This window comes from Orcinus orca, chromosome 19, assembly GCF_937001465.1.
Source record: "Orcinus orca chromosome 19, mOrcOrc1.1, whole genome shotgun sequence".
NCBI lineage: Eukaryota > Metazoa > Chordata > Mammalia > Artiodactyla > Delphinidae > Orcinus > Orcinus orca.
This window is the reverse complement of record NC_064577.1, coordinates 14,166,478-14,186,164: the sequence shown is the minus strand read 5'-3', so window position 1 is coordinate 14,186,164 and position 19,687 is coordinate 14,166,478. Positions and strand designations below refer to the sequence as shown.

Sequence of the window (19,687 nt, the reverse complement as noted above, 5' to 3'; positions counted from 1 at the left end):
CAATAACCCACAGCCATGAGTTCTGATGCTGAGATGGCCATTTTGGGGGAGGCTGTTCCTTACCTCCGAATGCCTGAAAAGGAGCGCATGGAGGCCCAGAATAGGCCTTTTGATGCCAAGTCCTCAATCTTTGTGGTAGACCCTAAGGAGTCCTTTGTGAAAGCAACCGTGCAGAGTAGAGAATGAGGGAAGGTAACAGCCAAGACCGAAGCTGGAGCTGTGAGCAAAACAACTGGAGGGGATTAGACTGGGCCCCACTGCCAGTTAGGGGAGCTGACACTCCTTTGTCGACCTGGCCTCTCTTACTTGACTTGACAGACAGTAACTGTGAAAGCCGACCAAGTCTTCCCCATGAACCCTCCCAAATTTGACAAGATCGAGGACACGGTCATGATGACCCACCTGCACGAGCCAGCAGTGCTGTACAACCTCAAAGAGCGTTACGCAGCCTGGATGATCTACGTGAGTTTGTTCTCATGGCCTCTGCTCATGCAGGTGGTTAATATTCTGAAAAATAGTATGTTATGAAGGTCCCCATGAAATAATTATATTCCTTTTTTTCCTTTACGGTGCAGACCTACTGAGGCCTCTTCTGTATCACCGTCAACCCCTACAAGTGGCTGCCGGTGTACAACCCAGAGGTGGTGGCTGCCTACAGAGGCAAAAAACAGGAGGCCCCGCCCCACCTCTGACAACGCCTATCAGTTCATGCTGACTGGTGAGTGGCCTGACTGTTTTTCAAACAAATTATTTCACCACCTATAATCACAACATGGAAAAGTTAAAAAGACCTTTAGGAATACTCAAATCCAGTCCCTTAGGTGCACACAAGAGGTAACTAAAGCACAGAGAGGTACACATTGTCAAGTGGGGATTAAAACTCAGTTCTCCTGATTCTACCTCCACTATTTTACCAGACTATGCTACTACTCCAACCCTAATAAGTTTGTTTACATTCTCCTTGCTTAGACAGATATGATTTTATATATTTAAGTAACAAAAAGGTTAAATTAACAGCTGAATAGTATTGTCTGAATAGAAATGAAAAATATATGCTAAATCATTTTAGGACCTATGTTTCTTGTTGATTTTGAATTAGATACTTTAAGAAGTATTGTTACGTCTTTAAAGTCATCAGAACCCATTTCAGAGATAATAGCCTCTCTCTGAATGAAAATGGTATTCAGGGACTACTTCATTCAAAAGGAAGTTGTCACTGTCCCCCCTTAAAAGGACTTTATTCTGATTGACGCACCCTCTCTTACCTGATCTTTCTTTGACCCAATAGCATGCTTTTGGGAAGCTGATCAGAATTAGGGCTGCAGTCTGGGACCTTGAGACAGAGATAGATAGATAGATAGATAGATAGATAGATAGATATGTGTGTGTGTGTGTGTGTGTGTGTGTGTGTGTGTGTGTGTGTGTAATTGATCCATTTAGAAACTAAATCTCAATCTTGGCCTGATTAACACTATTTTGAACTATGAAATACAGTCCAAATCCTTAGAATATTGTGCATTCTTCAGTTATATGCATTCATTAGCAAAGAGCAGGCCACTGGAACCTATAGATGACAACTAGGGAATGTGTCTATGGAAAGGATTGCTCTTTCTTTTAAACCAGAAGGACACACTTCCTGTGGGGCATAAGGAGTTTAAAACACTACACATTTTAATGTTTCTCTTCCCCAACTTAAGAGACATAATAACAACACCACATGTAACTTTACAATAATATATGGAAAAACCCCACTGAGTGTGACACTTAACACTCAATGCCCTCAGTGTTTCCCTATAGAAAGTTTTGTTTGTGTAACTAGTAGATATGCTGACTGTCCACTGTCTTTCTTCTAGATCGAGAGAATCAGTCTACCTTAATCACATATGTATTATTATTCTGAGACTTATTCCTATTTTATTTTCACTGGGAAAATCACAATCCAAAAGAAGAAATTAGTTCATGCCCCATAGTAAAGCAATGGCATAATCAGCCTGGAACTAAATATTGCTATCACTTATTATAGGGCTCGGATTGCATCCAAATATAAAATAACAATGTCGCAAATTACATCATTTGCTAGCCCATTCTTAAAAGTTCCAGAGCTTGCCAGGGATTAGGAGATATAAAACACCATGTCCACACATGGCCAGAACCCAGTACCGGACCGTGAGCACACACACCTTCTGAAGTTTGGGCAGTTTGCGAACGTTACCAGGGGTTCATTTTCAAGGCCTACTTGAGGAATGTCTATTCCTTCAAAGACCTAACTTGGGAATATCTTTAGTCTAAGGAAGCTGAAGAACACATGCATTGCTTCAGAGAGTTTTTTACTAATTGTTTCATTTACTACATAGTGCTTGAGGAGCTGCTTCTTGGACCCCTGAAGCCCGGCCTCAGCACCTAGAAGAGAGCCTGACACATTTTAAGCACTCAAGAAATAAGTGCTACATGGTTAATGATCAACTGTCTCAGATGCTTATCAGTGCAAAGCAACAGAAATAATATGGGCTAAATGTGGCCTGAAGAGAAAGATCTAGGGGACTCTGACAAAGACATATAAAGACAGGCACATAAGAGTAAATGCTAATGGAGGAAGTAGTTTCCTTTGTCACAGAGCTTAATTTCTCACACATATTTGATCACTGCTTGACAGCGGAGAATCCGGGGCTGGGAAGACTGTGAACATGAAGTGTGTCATCCAGTACTTTGCAACAATTGCAGTCACTGGGAAGAAGAGGAAGGAGGAAGCTACTACTGGCAAAATGCAGGCGGGTCTGATTGCCACGTCAGAATCCAAGCTGTCAAGTAAGAAACTCCCGAGCCCCACATGTGAGGACTGCTCTTGCCTTTGCAGGGGACTCTGGAAAATCAAATCATCAGTGCCAACCCCCTGCTGGAGGCCTTTGGCAATGCCAAGACCGTGAGGAATGACAACTCCTCTCGCTTTGTAAGTCTGTGGGTCACCGAAGGGTTTTCTCAGGTGTCCTCTCAAATGCCAGAGAAGGCTCTCTGAGTTATTAACTCAATCTCTTTTTACTCGTGTGCTAACAGTCTTGTATATAACATCATCTTTTTCACTTGCAAGGGTAAATTCATCAGGATCCACTTCGGTTCCATGGGGAGACTGGCTTCTGCTGATATTGAAACATGTGAGTAACAGGACCTCCTAAACAGAATCCAAGAATGACAAATGATGGTTGGGAGGAACATCTTACAGCTCCTGCTGAGCCTGGAGCCTGTGAAACACCAGTCACTGCCAAACATGCCTGTGGGTAATGCCAGTCTTAACCAGAGCCCACAGTGTGCTTCATCCACTTCAGTCAGGAGCCAACGGTGCTCTAGAAACTGCCAGGAGTTGCTGGGCTTATCTGAAGGATGCCAGCCTCAGAAGAAATTTCAAATTTTTCTAAGAAAAAACTAAGACTGGGGGTATATAACTTGGGTTTAGTGTATGTGATTTCTTCCTAGTGTGAGCCTTGATAAATGTTGCTCTTAGCAACCCCTGTTATAAAGCGAGAAGAGACCCTGAGGAGGAACAGGTTATCAAGAATCAATTATATTTGAAATGTCAAGAATCTTCTGTATGAGAAATGAATATGTCTTGAGCCAGGCAACTTCAGTTTCCTTCTAGAGGTGGCAAGAGCAACCACAGTGGTAGAGACGTAATATGTGATATCCCACGGGACCATTCAGCTGAAATCTCAGGGGGGCCAGTGAGATTTAGCTTATGACCCCAAGTTCCAAAATCATTCCAGGAACTTTATAATTTTTCCCGCTAATCCAATGTCTACTTTCCATTGCAGATCTTCTGGAGAAGTCTAGAGTCACTTTCCAGCTAAAGGCAGAAAGAGGCTACCATATTTTTTATCAGATCATGTCTAACAAGAAGCCAGAACTAATTGGTACAAAAGAGCTTAAATTTATTAAGTTAGAAGCCAATGTTTTTATTAGCACACCTTCTAACGTAAACCATACACCCTGAATTCTATGTACCCAGAAATGCTCCTGATCACCACCACCCGTATGACTATGCCTTCATCAGTCAAGGGGAGGTCACAGTCCCTAGCACTGATGACCGAGAAGAGCTGATGGCCACAGATGTCAGTTACACATGAAGTTTTTTAAAAATAAGTCATTGTGTATGGAAATGACAACGACAACCTGCTGTAGGTGTGAATAAGGACACAGTATAAGTTCTTCTAAATAAGTTAGTGTCTTTTGCCCTAATTCTGCCCTCTCATCTCTCCTGGTAGAGTGCCACTGACATCCTGGGCTTCTCTTCTGATGAAAAAGTGTCCATCTACAATCTCACGGGGGCAGTAATGAATTATGGGAACTTGAAATTTAAGCAAAAGCAGCGTGAGAAGCAAGCAGAGCCAGATGGCACCGAAGGTACCAAATGAACCTCCATCTGGGTTAAATGAGAGAATAGAGGCAAATAAGCCCACTCCAAACTCATGGCTCCTTTGCACCTGAGCATATGATGGCCACATACAAATATAACCCCACACAGGAATGATTCATTCCTTACTCTGCCTCTAGGAACGGTGGGGTCATAGTGGGTCATGCTGGATGTCTGAATTGTGTCTCTGCAGTTGCTGACAAGGCTGCCTCTCTCCAGAGTCTGAACTCTGCTGACCTGCTCCAAGCCCTCTGCTACCCCAGGGTCAAGGTCAGCAATGAGTATGTCACCAAAGGCCAGACTGTGCAGCAGGTAATGGCACAACCTCTGTGAATCTCACACTTCCCAGGCCTTCAGGACACGTCTTTAATAACAGCAACGATCATTACTCTGTCTATGAACGTGTACAATGCAGTGGGCGCTCTGGCCAAAGCCGTCTAAGAGAAGATGTTCCTGTGGATGGTCACCCGCATCAACCAGCAGCTGGACACCAAGCAACCCAGGCAGTACTTCACTGGGGTCTTGGACATCACTGGCTTTGAGATCTTTGACGCGAGTTGTTTGCACCAATGACAAGCCTCAAAGCACCCTTCTGCTTTGTGTCTGCTTTGCTGAGTCTCCACTGGATTTTCCAAACTCACTCCAACTCTTTGGTATTCGAAATACCCAGTTCAACAGCCTGGAGCAGCTGTGCATCAACTTCACCAACGAGAAGCTGCAGCAGTTCTTCAACCACCACATGTTCGTGCTGGAGCAGGAGGAGTACAAGAAGGAGGGCATCGAGTGGGAGTTCATCGACTTCGGGATGGACCTGGCCACCTGCATTGAGCTCATTGAGAAGGTACCTGCTGTGTGCACTCAGCAGCCGCCCCTCGCCGACCTGCTGCTTGACACTGCAGCTCATACCCGCCCTGTATGCACTCTGCCTTGGTCCAGCCGATGGGCATCTTCTCCATCCTGGAAGAGGAGTGCATGTTCCCCAAGGCCACAGACACCTCCTTCAAGAACAAGCTGTATGACCAGCATCTTGGAAAGTCTGTCTAGTTCCAGAAGCCCAAGGTGGTTAAAGGCAGGGCTGAGGCCCACTTCTCCCTGGTGCGCTACGTCAGCACTGTGGACTACAACATTGCCGGCTGGCTGGAGAAGAACAAGGACCCCCTGAACGAGATGGTGGTCGGGCTGTACCAGAATTCCACAGTGAAGATTCTGGCTTTCCTTTTCTCTGAGGAAACATCTGAAGCAGGTAATTATCAACAGAATTAATCTTTTACTTCATGTATAAAACTGAGGCAGAGAAAGCCTGTACTATGAGTGCTTGTGATTTCTCTTCCCCTTAGAGGGTGGCGGTACAAAGAAAGGCGGCAAGAAGAAGGGTTCTTCTTGCCAGACCGTGTCAGTTGTCTTCAGGGTACAAACTTCACTTTCTCTCTCTAATTAGGTTCAGGAAGTTAAATTTTACTTTACTATGTGGGGAAGGGTAAATAATCTTGCAAGGATTCTAGAACTAAATGTGGCTCCAGGAGACAGGTCAGCAGGTAGTGGTAGCATTGACTCTCACAGGAAGGTGTGGGGTAGCTTGGAAGAGAGAGCTCAGTATATAGGAGACACAGGTGCCAGGTCAGAGTCAGTATGAGACGGTAAAATTCAATATTGGGGCTGGGAAATAAGGTCATTTGACACTTAAAAGCTTCTTCTGGGAGAAGATTAAGCAAAACATGAGATTTTCTTTGGGAGCGTCCAAATGGGGTAGGTGCTTAGGTGTATACTGGCGTAAAACTGAAATGAGTAGATTGTGAAAGGTGAGGATAGAAAAATAGTGGTAGGATTTGGAGGCTGATCTAAAGAAGAAAATAAGAAATCAGGTGTGATAAGAAATAGCTTTTTAAGGAAAATTTACTTACTTTTGACAATCCTATCTGTAATAACTGAAGTTCTAGTTATTCTGAAAAATCAGGATTTCCATAGGGTGGAAAACCTCTCACATTGGCAAGATGGCTATCCGTTTTCTGCCAATTCGCAGAACAAGGCATTAAAAGGCCCCTTTCTACGAAACCAGCAGGAAGACACAGCTACGTAATTATAAGGAATAAGCATGTGCTAGAGAAGCAGATACAATTGAAAGTTGGGTAAAGAAAGAAATGGGAGAGCTGGAAGAAGATTTTGAGTTTTTTGTAAATTGGACCATATTATCTAGGCAAAAGATTATGGGTAGAGTATTTCCATATGTTAAAATGCCGTAACTTTATAACATATGCTAGGAAATTCAACAGGAATGAATAACCACTTCAACAGCGAGTTTATAATGCACAAAGATAGGGAAAATAGAGATATTTCCAGAGATAACCCTCTGCAAATTCAATCTGGATACTAATCATTGAAATTAAAACAGTATCATGGACCATGATAATTATGTCTATAAATATGAATGTACAAAAATAGTGTATTTTAAACCAAATATTCACATGGTTCCACAGGAGAATTTGAGTAAGCTGATGACCAGCCTGAGAAGCACTCACCCCCACTTTGCACAGTACATCGTCCCCAGTGAAACCAAAACCCCTGGTAAGACACTTCTGATATCCAGACAAGCTCTAGTGTAATTTCTCATCAGACTACTATATGGAAAATGTATCTCCCTTTAGGCGCCATGGATCATGAGCTTGTCCTGAACCAGCTGAGGTGTAACGGTGTGCTGGAGGGCATCCTCATCTGCAGGAAGGGGTTCCCAAGCAGAATCCTGTATGCAGACTTCAAACACAGGTCAGACTTTCTCACTGTGAATTATTTTACAAGGTTCTTGTTATTTCATTTTTCAATGAAATAATCCTATCCTTTATAACTTCTATTAAAATTGAAGAGCAACAAATTTAGCAGACTCCGTATTGATATACCAAAAGTTTGACACCCTTTGAATATACAAAGACTAGATAAAGAGATAGATACGATCGCTTGTTTATCTGTGTTAGACTACCCAACAGTTAAGTTGTTTCTATAATAAGGCAGGAAGATTTCTTGTTGGTGACAACAGCTCTATCATTTATTTGTTTGGCTTAAACAGACACAAGATATTAAATGCAAGTGCAATCCCTGAAGGACAATTCATTGACAGCAAGAAGGCTTCTGAGAAGCTCCTTGGGTCCATCGACATTGACCACACCCAGTATAAATCTGGTCACACCAAGGTAATAGTCTCTAAGGCCCACCAGACCCTATGCCTGTCCCTTTGGAGTTTATGTAAAGTTTCTGATCTGCAACTCTGCCCACGCATAGGTCTTCTTCAAAGCTGGCCTTCTGGGGCTCCTAGAGGAGATGCGAGATGACAAGCTGGCCCATCTGATTACTCGAACCCAGGCCAGGTGCAGAGGGTTCTTGGCAAGAGTGGAGTACCAGAAGATGGTGGAGGGGAGGTAAAATAGGAAATGTTACTAAACCCCATCAGCCTAGGCCTTTTAATTGTTTCCTGTTATACCTGACTTTGAACATTTCTGTTCCTATCACAGAGGGTCCATCTTCTATATCCAGTACAATATTCGTGTTTTCATGAATGTGAAAGACTGGCCCTGGATGAAGCTATATTTCAAAATCAAGCCCCTCCTCAAGAGTGCAGAGACAGGGAAGGAGACGGCCACCATGAACGAAGGATTTGAGAAGACCAAAGAAGAGGTAGCTAAGTCAGAGGCAAAATGGAAAGAACTTGAAGAGAAAATAGTAACTCTGATGCAAGAGAAAAATGACCTGCAGCTCCAGGTTCAATCTGTGAGTATCAGAAGCCTTTGCTTGCAATCTGATGCTAAAATTTCAATTCAGCAGTTGCTAGGGGAGAGTCTAAATTCCACCTTATTAAGGGACTGATTATCAAGCTTTCTTAATTCACAACTCCTCTGAATGTTCCATAAAATTTCATATACAATATTACTAAAAAGCTCTGTGGTAGGATTCCTTTCTGTTGAGAAGGGAAAAATAAAAGCATTTTTCCTTTCCCCCTGTTGTTTCTCCTACCAAAATATGGGCAGTAAAGAAAGTGATCTTTGTTCCCTAAGATTCTCTCCGCTGAAAAATGCAAATAAGAGCAGTGAAGAAAGAACAATGTTGACAGTGAAGAGCGAGGAGACTTTATGATGAGAATGTATCAACTCAAAACCCATATTCTGAATTTTAAAATCTATGGTCCCCTGGCAATTTCCCTCTCAACTATATCTTTAGAAAGTCTCTAGGACCTGAAAGAATAAGATCATCGCAAAGATAATGGCAATACTTTCTATAAATAGTGTCAATTAGGCAAAGCATGAGAAATAGTACTGGTGTTCTTGTTTTGATGTCCCAAGAAATATCCAAAGGCTTGAGAAGAACTATTTGATCAACACCACTATCTAACCCATTTCTGTGACCCAAATGCCAAGAAAATTTCAGCTGCCACCACTGAAATCAACAACAGAAACATTAAAAGCTACTCTCTAGTTCTCTGAATTTAGAAGGGAATCTGCACTGGTTCCAGTGGGCGCACAGGTTTTAGACACATAACTAGAAAAATTAAAGAAAAATGAATTATAACTACCTAGGCTGGCACTGTGACTTTCCTTGTGGTTTAGGAGACAATGGTTTTCCAAATCGAGGAGGGGTTCATCACACCATTAAGAATCAAGAGATAATTGTATGGAAGTTAATTTCTCTCAGTATAGTATGATCCAAGTATAATCAGTATAACTGATCTAAGTATGCTCTTCTCAGAATAATATGACTTCTTTTCAACATTATTCTATCAACTACCCATTTAATAAATATTTCATGAAGTTCCAAGCATTAGGGATACAACCTTGAGCAAGAGACATAGTCCCTGCCCTCAGAGGGTTTATATTCCAACTCCTATTTCTTCTCCTAAGAAACACGCTTGCTACTTCTCTAGCACCACCTTCTAAAATGTTCCGTTCCCCTTAGTTCTTCCGCATGCTCCCATTAATTCCACCCACTCTGTCACTGCAGCATGTATCTTCCCTTTAATTCACTTTTCTGCTAAATATCCAACCATTTCCTTTGCTTTCCATATACTAAACTGTTCTGGAAAATAATATTAAATAAATAAAACTAACTGAAGTTATATACCAACACATTAAACACAGGTTATCATGCAGGGGAGTAAAAGAATTTCCTTGACCCTCTTAGGGTTCCTTGGCTGCGTCTGAAACTTAAACTGACAAAGAATGACAGGAGAAAAACAAACAAATTTTATTTAATTTTTATGTGTACATGGGAGCCTTCCAAGAGAATAAAGACCTAAAGAAGTGGCCAGAGCATGGAGCTTTTATACCCTTTAGACAAAGAAATGATAAATATGTGAAGAACTGACAAGACAAAGGGGTCTGGACTGGGGTAGTAAGTGATGAAGAAATAACTAGGAAGATAAGGGTTAGTTTAACAAGGTTTGTTTATACAGCCTTCTCAGTCCTAAATTCCCCACCTCTTGTGATAAGAATGTCTTCTTTCCTCCCAGTACAGGGAGGGGACCTTCCACATGGAAGTTTTATGACCTGTTTCAGGGAAGAAGGCTGAGGGGAATGGGTCAGGGTGGGCTTCCTATTTCTGCTCTTTTCTCAAACTCCTTTAGCTTAAGATATTCATTATGCCAAGGTACCATACTTTGGGATAGCATATCCTGAACCCCATCATTAATAAGTATAATTTTATTATAAATTCATCAGGAATTATGACAAATTCCTTTTTTAAAAATCTCCAGTGCCATAAGTGGAGTGCCCAATAAATATTTCCTAAATGATGGAAAGCTAATAAAAATTAACCAAAAGCTTTAAAGCACCATTTACTTGTTTGGTTTCAAAATCTTAATAAAATCTGAAAATGTCCACAGAACAAGATCTAAAAGTGTCTACTGTCCCTTCTCAGGAAACAGCTAGCTTGGCTGATGCAGAAGACAGATGTGACCAGCTGATCAAAACCAAAATCCAGCTCGAGGCAAAGATCAAGGAGGTGACTAAGAGAGCTGAAGATGAGGAAGAGATCAATTCTGAGCTGACGGCCAAGAAGAGGAAACTGGAGGACGAATGTTCGGAACTGAAGAAAGACACAGATGACCTTGAGCTGACACTGGCCAAGGTTGAGAAGGAGAAACATGCCACAGAGAACAAGGTATGAAATATATTTGTATACAGCATATAGAGACTCTGCCATCTAACTAAGCTGCTTTAGAGCAGAGATAATCTCTTCCTTAACCTTTCTAGATGAAAAACCTCACAGAAGAGATGGCAGGCCTGGACGAAGTCAAAGCTAAGCAGACCAGGGAAAAGAAGGCCCTCCAGGAGGCCCACCAGCAGACCCTGGATGACCTGCAGGCAGAAGAGGACAAAGTGAACACCCTGAACAAAGCTAAAGCCAAGCTAGAGCAGCAAGTGGATGACGTAAGTCTAGGATTAGCAAGGAACTTATTTTCTTTGAAAGGAAGCTAAGCAATCCTTTTGACGCAACATTATTTGTATTTAGCTTGAAGGGTCTTTGGAGCAAGAAAAGAAACTGCGCATGGACTTAGAGCCAAGAGGAAGCTGGAGGGTGACCTAAAATTGGCCCAAGAATCCACAATGGATATAGAAAATGATAAGCAGCAACTTGATGAAAAACTCCGAAAGTGAGAGAGTTCAATTGTAACCTGCTCGTTGTCTGGATCTCAAAAATATTACTTCGCAGCACACAGAAAAAAAACAAATAATGACATCTTTAACTTTTGTATTTAATGAAAATGGTATAGTACTGACTTGTAAAACATGCACTTAGCACTTCCTCAACACCAGCAGTATAAAAACGTTCAGTTACACATAGAGAAGAAGACTGGCAAGAGGACAGAGTATGAGCTAATGTGTTGCTCTCCTAACAGGAAAGAGTTTGAAATGAGCAGCCTGCAAAGCAAGATTGAAGATGAACAAACACCTGGCATTCAACTGCAGAAGAAGATCAAGGAGTTACAGGTAAGTCCATGATTTCCATCAGTTTCATTCAACATGACAAAATACTAACACAAAGGAGCTGACGTTGAGCTTTTCCCCGCTGCCAGGCCCGCATCGAGGAGCTGGAGGAGGAGATCGAGGCAGAGCAGGCCTCCCACGCCAAAGCTGAGAAGCAGCGCTGGGACCTCTCCCGGGAGCTGGAGGAGATCAGCGAGCGGCTAGAGGAGGCGGGCGGCGTCACATCCACCCAGATAGAGCTCAACAAGAAGCGGGAGGCCGAGTTCCTGAAGCTGCGCCAGGACCTGGAGAAGGCCACCCTGCAGCACGAGGCCACAGCGGCCACGCTGAGGAAGAAGCACGAGGACAGTGTGGCCGAGCTGGGGGAGCAGATTGACAACCTGCAGAGGGTCAAGCAGAAGCTGGAGAAGGAGAAGAGTGAGATGAAGATGGAGACTGATGACCTTGCTAGCAACGTGGAGAGTGTCTCCAAAGCCAAGGTACAATCATGATTTAAGTCTTATAGAGATTTCTGTAGGACAGGTGTGAGTGAGCCTTTCAAGAATCACTAGTAACTGGCAGAAGGAGATTATGGCAGGAGGCTGGTCGCAGGAAGGGCAACTCCCACGTCATGGGGCCAAGTGCTCCCTCTTTACAGGAGAAGAGCTGTCCCCAAAGAATATGCATCCTGAAAACTCAAGTTCTTTCCAATAAAAAATACAATTCAATGATGTATTTTGAAATTTTTGAAACACCTCACCTTGACTAGGCTTTTTGTTTTTCCCTTAAGCACAAATACATAACCTGCTTCTCAAAGAAATTTCATGAGCTGAGTCATCAAGTATCACTATTCTCATATCACAGATAAGCCAACTGAGTAAAGGCTTAGTTTCACAAAGCAATTTCGTGGCAGTAGGTTTAGACTATGTGTCTTGTTACTCTTTCCATCACAAACTAAGGCCTCAGTTGTTGTTGTTGTTGTTTTTTTGTAAAGGTAGTTTATTCTCAAAATAAGTGAGTACTGCAGCTCTTATGGAATGCTTAGATTATTGCAAATTTCTATGGTCCAAATACTTGCTTAAGATGCCATTTACCACTTTTTGAATGCAGGGAAACCTTGAAAAGATGTGCTGCGCTCTAGAAGACCAAGTGAGTGAACTTAAGACGAAGGAGGAAGAGCAGCAGCGGCTGCTCAGTGACCTGACGGCTCAGAGAGCGCACCTGCAGACGGAATCAGGTGGGCCATCTACCAGTGTTGACCTTGAATGATAAATTTATCTTGGCTATCCAGTTGCTGAAAAACTCTACACTGAGTTATTTGAGCTCACATATGACTTCCCTGGGAGGAGCCGCTCATATGAACACCTTATTGACCACCAGCATGGACTACTTTCTTCCTTTCTGTCTTTTTGGTTTTGGGTTTGTTTTCTTTTAAATAGAGACCCAGGCTCTCTTATTTTTTAACACTTTAAAGCAGATTTCACTCTAATCTATAAGTTATCTAATAAAAAAGTGTATCCTGACAGTATTTACTTTTGCTTTTCAAAGTGCTTCCACAAGTTAATTACTTTTTTACCCTCATTAGTCTGTGTAATGTTATCTCCATTTTAAAGATGTCGGATTATGGTAGTGGTGAAATGACCTGTCCAAGAATGCTTACTCCAGTCTTTTCCCTGAAGTCTTGCCAATTGCCGGTAGCACCACAGTTAAGTAGGGAAATATGCAGGACCACAATCCAGCCAGGAGCATTCAAGTGAGGTACACAGAGTTTTGATTATCCAAATTGGAGGGTCTCTGCATTTACTCCTCCCCCTATCAACTTGTCCAACTTTCTACTAAAGTTCTTCTCCCCAAGTGAGAGGTAACAAGATGGAAATTGTTTTGTGGGTCATTTGGACCATTAACGTAATAGGTAGATCAAATTGTTGGAGAACCACTTTACTCTTTCATATTCATTCAAATATTGTTCTTTCTAGAACAAAGCTCAAGTAAGGCTTTTATTATTGTTATACAGTTGATAAGTACACTTTATGAAAAGGAAAAACTGTATTCGCAAATAATCAGAATGCTCCCTGTAGTTCCTTTTCCTCATTACATGTTTACTCCTAGCAATTTAGTGGTATGAAAAAAAAAATGAAAGCTGTGATTCTTATTAAATGTTAAAGAGATAAGGCTTACAGGTAACCAGTTCAAAAATGGTGCTGAAAGTGTTTTCTCTCTTTTTAACATAATACAGTTGACCCTTGAACAACATAGGTTTGAACAGTGTGGGTCCACTTATATGTGATTTTTTTCCTATAAAAACATACCACAGTACTAGATGATCCACAGTTGGTTGAATCCATGGATGTGAAAAAAGAGGGCTGACTGTAAAGTTATAAGCAGATTTGCAACCATGCAGAGGGTCGAAACCCCTAACCCCAATTGTTCGAGGGTCAACTATATAGTGTATTTTCTGAATTATGGTGCTTAAAGAATGGGAGACAAATTTAAATGCCACTTAGTTTAAGAACTAATTAGTTATCCACAAACCAACTCATTCTTGGGGTGGAAAGACACTTGATTATTTCTTAATATAAAAATTCTTCCAGGATTTTCCTTCAAACATCATTTCAGAGGGAACTGCTCAAAGTCTCCTATTTTCCAAAGAATAAATTCTGTTTCAATCAAGTTTCAGTGAAAGGTAAACTAGTACAACACTGTTGCCTTACACAAAAAACACTGGAATGGTTTTTGTTGGTTTGATTTACATTTTTTTTCACGTATTTCTTCACCAGTTTCCATTGTGATCAAATAATTTGAAATAGCTCCCCAAATCTTTTGTGTTGTTCAGAAGCGTGTAATCTGCCTCAGTCTTCCCTACTTCTCATTTTCACATAGATGTCCTCACCAGGGTTGAAGTGGAAATTGGTGGTTTGCTAAAAGCCACACTCTCCATCACGTTTCAGACCCAGCTCCCTTTCCCCGCTCCAGTTTGTAATTTAGAGCTTTAACTTCCAAAGTAAGGTTGAGTTTTCTGGTTCTAGATCTTTATAGGTGAATACTCATGACAGCTAGATGAAAAGGACTCATTAGTTTCTCAGCTCTCGAGGGGCAAACAAGCATTCACACAACAGACAGAAGAACTGAAAAGGCAGCTTGAAGAGGAGAGAAAGGTTAGCCCTACTTACAGCTGTTGTTTCTGTCATTATCCTTGCTTTTGAGATTGTTTTCTGCTTACTTCTACAGATTTTCTTCTGGTGGCCTACAGGAGCTTAGGGACTAAACATCACTTTAAAGATATAAAATTAAGTCACCAATCTCTATGTTCTCAGGCCAAGAGCGCCCTGGCCCACGCCCTGCAGTCCTCCCGCCACGACTGTGACCTGCTGCGGGAACAGTATGAGGAAGAGCAGGAAGCCAAGGCTGAGCTGCAGAGGTCAATGTCCAAGGCCAACAGTGAGGTTGCCCAGTGGAGGACCAAATACAAGACGGACGTCATCCAGCGCACAGAGGAGCTGGAGGAGGCTAAGTATGAATGAAAATAGCTCTGTTAACAATCAAAGTGCACCTGATATTAAATACCACATGGGCAAATGTCCATTGCTCCCCAAATAAAAACCTACGAAAAATCATGCATGACATAAACCTAAGCAAGAAAAACAAATACTCTAGGTTGTCTAGGGAAAGAAGTTAAGTTAGAGGGTAGAAGGAAAAAGGACATAGTGCAAGAGGAAGCTGAATGATTATTTTTTAAAAGGGGAACTTCTGACATCATCCTATCCATACAGGTGTAGATAGAATGAGTCAATTATACTCTCCCGTGCTGCTCCTCCGTCTTAGCCATTAATGGAAAAATCGGTCCAGGGTGACAAGATATGTAAGAGAAAAATAATCAGACTTTAAAGCACAGCTCCTCCTTTTGAGATGTAAAAACATGGTTATTTGTAGAGGAAAAAAGAATACAGTGTTAAAGACTAAAAAGTAGACACTAAGCTCTGTAATAAGAAATAACACATATTGTTGTTAAAGGTCTAAATATTCAATGCAATCAAAGGTTCAAGACTGAACTTAAGAGGGAGAATCTTATTCAACAGAAAGTTTAAGGAAGGGACCTTCTCATTCAAGAGAAAGTTTCAGGAGAGATCTAGTCATTTATTCTGTGAATAATGTAGAGCCAGATAGGAATTATAATGTTTTGGTGGATGCCTTAGAAGAGTTTCTGAGTGACCATTCACTTCTATTGTCCTTATTTCACTTTCTAGGAAGAAGCTGGCCCAGCGTCTGAAAGATGCCGAGGAACACGTAGAAGCTGTGAACGCCAAATGCGCTTCCCTTGAGAAGACCAAGCAGCGGCTCCAGAATGAGGTCAAGGACCTCATGACTGATGTGGAGAGGACAAACGCCGCCTGTGCAGCCCTGAACAAAAAGCAAAGGAACTTCGATAAGGTAATTTCTGCACCAGTTTCTGTCTCAGCATTCAACATGTGATTAAGGAGAGCCTCCCACCTTCCATGTGCCTATTCAAACCATCTGAGGGCTGTTCTCAGCAGCTCCAGCTCCACGAGTAGGTGGGGAGGAGTGGGGACTCCTGTGCTTTCTACTCTTCTCATTCATAATTATTTTTCAGTCCCCAATCATCTCAACTCTGTTTGAAAGTTGCCAGAATAAATGGTTTTCATCCCACCAAACTTTCTCCACTCAATTTCTTGACCATTCCTTGCCCCTCAGGTCCTATCAGAATGGAAACAGAAGTATGAAGAAACTAATGCTGAACTTGAAGCTTCCCAGAAGGAGTCCTGCACCCTCAGCACAGAGCTGTTCAAGGTTAAGAATGCTTATGAGGAATCCTTAGACCAACGTGAAACCTTGAAGTGGGAAAACAAGAATTTGCAACGTGAGGACACTTTACCTTTTCTTCAACAAAAGATTTGAAAGAATGTTTTCCCTCACTGAATGAATTTTTAATTTTTTTTTTTTCATGAACAGAGGAGATTTCTGACCTCACTGAGCAGATTGCAGAAGGAGGGAAACATAAATGAACTGGAGAAAATAAAGAAAAAAGTGGAACAAGAAAAGTCTGAAATTCAGGCTGCTTTAGAAGAGGCAGAGGTAGACTCTAAAACCATTTTGAGAGGAATTAAGATCTAATACATGCAAGAATCAAGAGAAAAGAAAAATAATTTTTACTCTAGGTAATAAATATGAGGATGGAAAACTGACCATGCATACAACTAACATAACTGGACATCAGGAATGGTATGCTAGACACCGAGAAAGCAAAGATGAATAAGTTAAGGGCCCTGCCCCCATGGGCATTAGCTAGCTAGGGAGACAGAATTATACAAAACCAACACCACCACATGGCAGAAATTTCTGTAACAATGGAAAAAAGATGCATTATAGTAGCACAAAGGTAGGAACTAATTCCTATCTCTAGAATACCATGCACTTCCATTCCCTGCTAATGTCACCCCTTGCTGTCATTAAGGCATCTCTTGAACATGAGGAGGGAAAGATCCTGCACATCCAGCTGGAGTTGAACCAAGTCAAGTCTGAAGTTGACAGGAAAATTGCTGAAAAGGATGAGGAAATTGACCAGCTGAAGAGGAACCACATTAGAGTCGTGGAGTCCATGCAGAGCACGCTGGATGCTGAGATCCGGAGCAGAAATGATGCCATCAGGCTCAAGAAGAAGATGGAGGGAGACCTCAATGAAATGGAAATCCAGCTGAACCACGCCAACCGCACGGCTGCTGAGGCCCTGAAGAACTACAGGAACACCCAAGCCATCCTCAAGGTAAATGGGCTCAGGAGATGGTCCCAGGGCAGTTGGGGTGACTGCAGCCCTGAGAACAAGGTGTCTCAATGATCATTCATTCCACAGGATACCCAGCTCCACCTGGATGATGCTCTCCGGGGCCAAGAGGACCTGAAGGAGCAGCTGGCGATCGTGGAGCGCAGAGCCAACCTGCTGCAGGCCGAGATCGAGGAGCTGCGGGCCACCCTGGAGCAGACGGAGAGGAGCAGGAAGATGGCGGAGCAGGAGCTCCTGGATGCCAGCGAGCGCGTCCAGCTCCTGCACACCCAGGTGAGTATAACATAAAAGTAAAAAATACAGTGGACTGGAAATGAAATTCTTGCTCAAATCTTAGTACTATCTAAAAATGTATTCATAATGTTTTATGGAGGTTAAAGTTTAAAATATCTTTGGATTAACAATATTTTTGTTTATATGAACTGTGACATTCAGAGTTGACTGTCTTGTAAAAGTATATTGTCAACTCAGATAATTTATGGAACAAGAAGGGATACTAATTAGTTACCTTAATTAATTAGTTTGTGGGTTCATTAGAACATTGGACATTGTAATTTTGCTCTCATGTACTCAGTATTTCTAAATTTGATATTTTAACCAGAACACCAGCCTGATCAACACGAAAAAGAAGCTGGAGACAGACATCTCCCAAATCCAGGGAGAGATGGAGGACATTATCCAAGAAGCTCGCAATGCAGAAGAGAAGGCCAAGAAGGCCATCACTGACGTGAGCAGAGGGCCACACGGGGGTGGTCAAGTTAGAATCTTGATGGGCTGTCTCAGCTCTCTCTACTGGTTTTATTTTACTGCTAATTAGGCGGTCATGATGGCCGAGGAGCTGAAGAAGGAGCAGGACACCAGCGCCCACCTGGAGCGGATGAAGAAGAACCTGGAGCAGACGGTGAAGGACCTGCAGCACCACCTGGACGAGGCTGAGCAGCTGGCCCTGAAGGGTGGGAAGAAGCAGATCCAGAAGCTGGAGGCCAGGGTGGGTCTCCCAGCCTGTTCAATTCCCAGCCTGTTCATGCTGCTAGTTACAGCCAAGTGGCTAAACACCTTTGTCCTCTTCCAGGTGAGGGAGCTTGAAAATGAGGTTGAAAATGAACAGAAGCGCAACGTTGAGGCTGTCAAGGGTCTTTGGAAACATGACAGAAGAGTGAAGGAACTTACTTACTAGGTGATCAGCCTTTCCATATAATTCAAGCCTACTGCTTTCAAGAAAATAAAAATGAGTTGTTTTCAAACAATGACACTATTTGCTACCTCTTTCATTCCAGACTGAGGAGGACCGCAAGAATGTCCTCAGGCTACAGGACTTGGTGAACAAATTACAAACCAAAGTTAAAGCTTATAAGAGACAAGCTGAAGAGGCTGTAAGTACCTCCCCAGTGAGAGAGAAAGGTTCAGGAGCAGGGCCAGGATTTGTGGAGACTAAAGCTCATAGAATTTAAGAGGCTTTCATTAAGGCAAAGAAGACTAAATTGGGAACACAAAATTAGGTTTGAAAATGAGTATTTATTTAGAATGAAAAAAATCGTACCACTAATTATTGGATCCTTAGAGATTCGGGTTCATTTCTTCTGAGACCTCTAGCAGTTTTCCAGACAAAGCAGTGTAGAGATGCATCTTGGTTACAACCCACCTCCCTCCCTAACTAGAACACTCTACTCCCAGCAATTCCCAGCACCCATAGGGGCTGTGCAAATGAGCACTCTGAATCTAAGCCTTATTTAAGTTCATGATGAATCGACCTCAGAACATTTCTTTTCCATTTGGCTGCAGTTATCTTTCTCATCCTGTTAATTCTAAAACCTTCCTTAAGGTTCTCCACACCCAATACTACCACAGTGCCTACTTTTTAAAGTTTGTTCCACAGAAACAAGGCTGACTCAAATTCCTGCTACTTTGATATCCCTGTTGTCACTGTAGCATCTTAAGTTTGTCAGGAAGAGAGTCAAGTGAGAGAGAGTGAACAGGGGGTTGTAAGCCCACCAACACAGAGGTGAATATGTGGGATGCCCTACCCCAAATAGGTACATCACCAAAGAACAGAACCTTTTGCTTTCTCACTCATGAAGCAAATTCTATAGCTGCTCTTAGTAACAAAGGCAGTAAGAATCAGAAAATGTCAAATTTTCTTGTTCTCTCAAATGCATTTCTTTTCTCAGGAGGAACAAGCCAATGTCAACCTTGCCAAATTCCACGAGATCCAGCACGAGCTGGAAGAGGCCGAGGAAAGGGCTGACACTGCCGAGTCGCAGGTCAACAAGCGGCGGGTGAAGAGCCGGGAGGTTCACACAAAAGTCATAAGTGAAGAGTAATTCATTCAAATGCTGAAAGGTGACCAAAGAAATGCACAAAATGTGAAGTTCTTTGTCACTGTCATATGTCATTGTAATGTCAAGGAAATAAATCTGCAGAGAATTTTGCAATCTAAAAATACATGTGTCTCTTAATTACAAGCTCAATAGTGCTATTAGAACTAATTCATTTATTCAACATTTGTTATGCTCCTACTGTGTGCAGTCAGAGGCAATGACAAAA

At 42.2% G+C, this 19,687-nt stretch overlaps 1 protein-coding gene across 1 annotated transcript; it reads left to right on the top strand.

Annotated features, from left to right (window-relative positions):
- On the top strand, window positions 1-19,479 carry MYH1 (myosin heavy chain 1). The gene is given in 42 exon segments (XM_033422605.2): window positions 1-219; window positions 319-462; window positions 576-685; window positions 687-718; window positions 1,854-1,881; window positions 2,654-2,768; window positions 2,855-2,947; window positions 3,086-3,149; window positions 3,804-3,902; window positions 3,998-4,015; window positions 4,018-4,100; window positions 4,254-4,392; window positions 4,596-4,714; window positions 4,805-4,954; window positions 5,073-5,243; window positions 5,339-5,645; window positions 5,740-5,810; window positions 6,877-6,964; window positions 7,045-7,162; window positions 7,461-7,584; window positions 7,673-7,809; window positions 7,903-8,158; window positions 10,298-10,540; window positions 10,633-10,809; window positions 10,892-10,937; window positions 10,940-11,033; window positions 11,280-11,370; window positions 11,457-11,846; window positions 12,457-12,583; window positions 14,383-14,501; window positions 14,661-14,857; window positions 15,591-15,774; window positions 16,057-16,222; window positions 16,315-16,357; window positions 16,359-16,437; window positions 16,817-17,125; window positions 17,213-17,416; window positions 17,745-17,870; window positions 17,961-18,131; window positions 18,216-18,320; window positions 18,421-18,516; window positions 19,312-19,479. Coding segments are annotated over 42 exon segments (5,790 nt in total). The 5' UTR covers window positions 1-15; the 3' UTR covers window positions 19,465-19,479.
- Window positions 19,480-19,687: the final 208 nt, after the last annotated feature.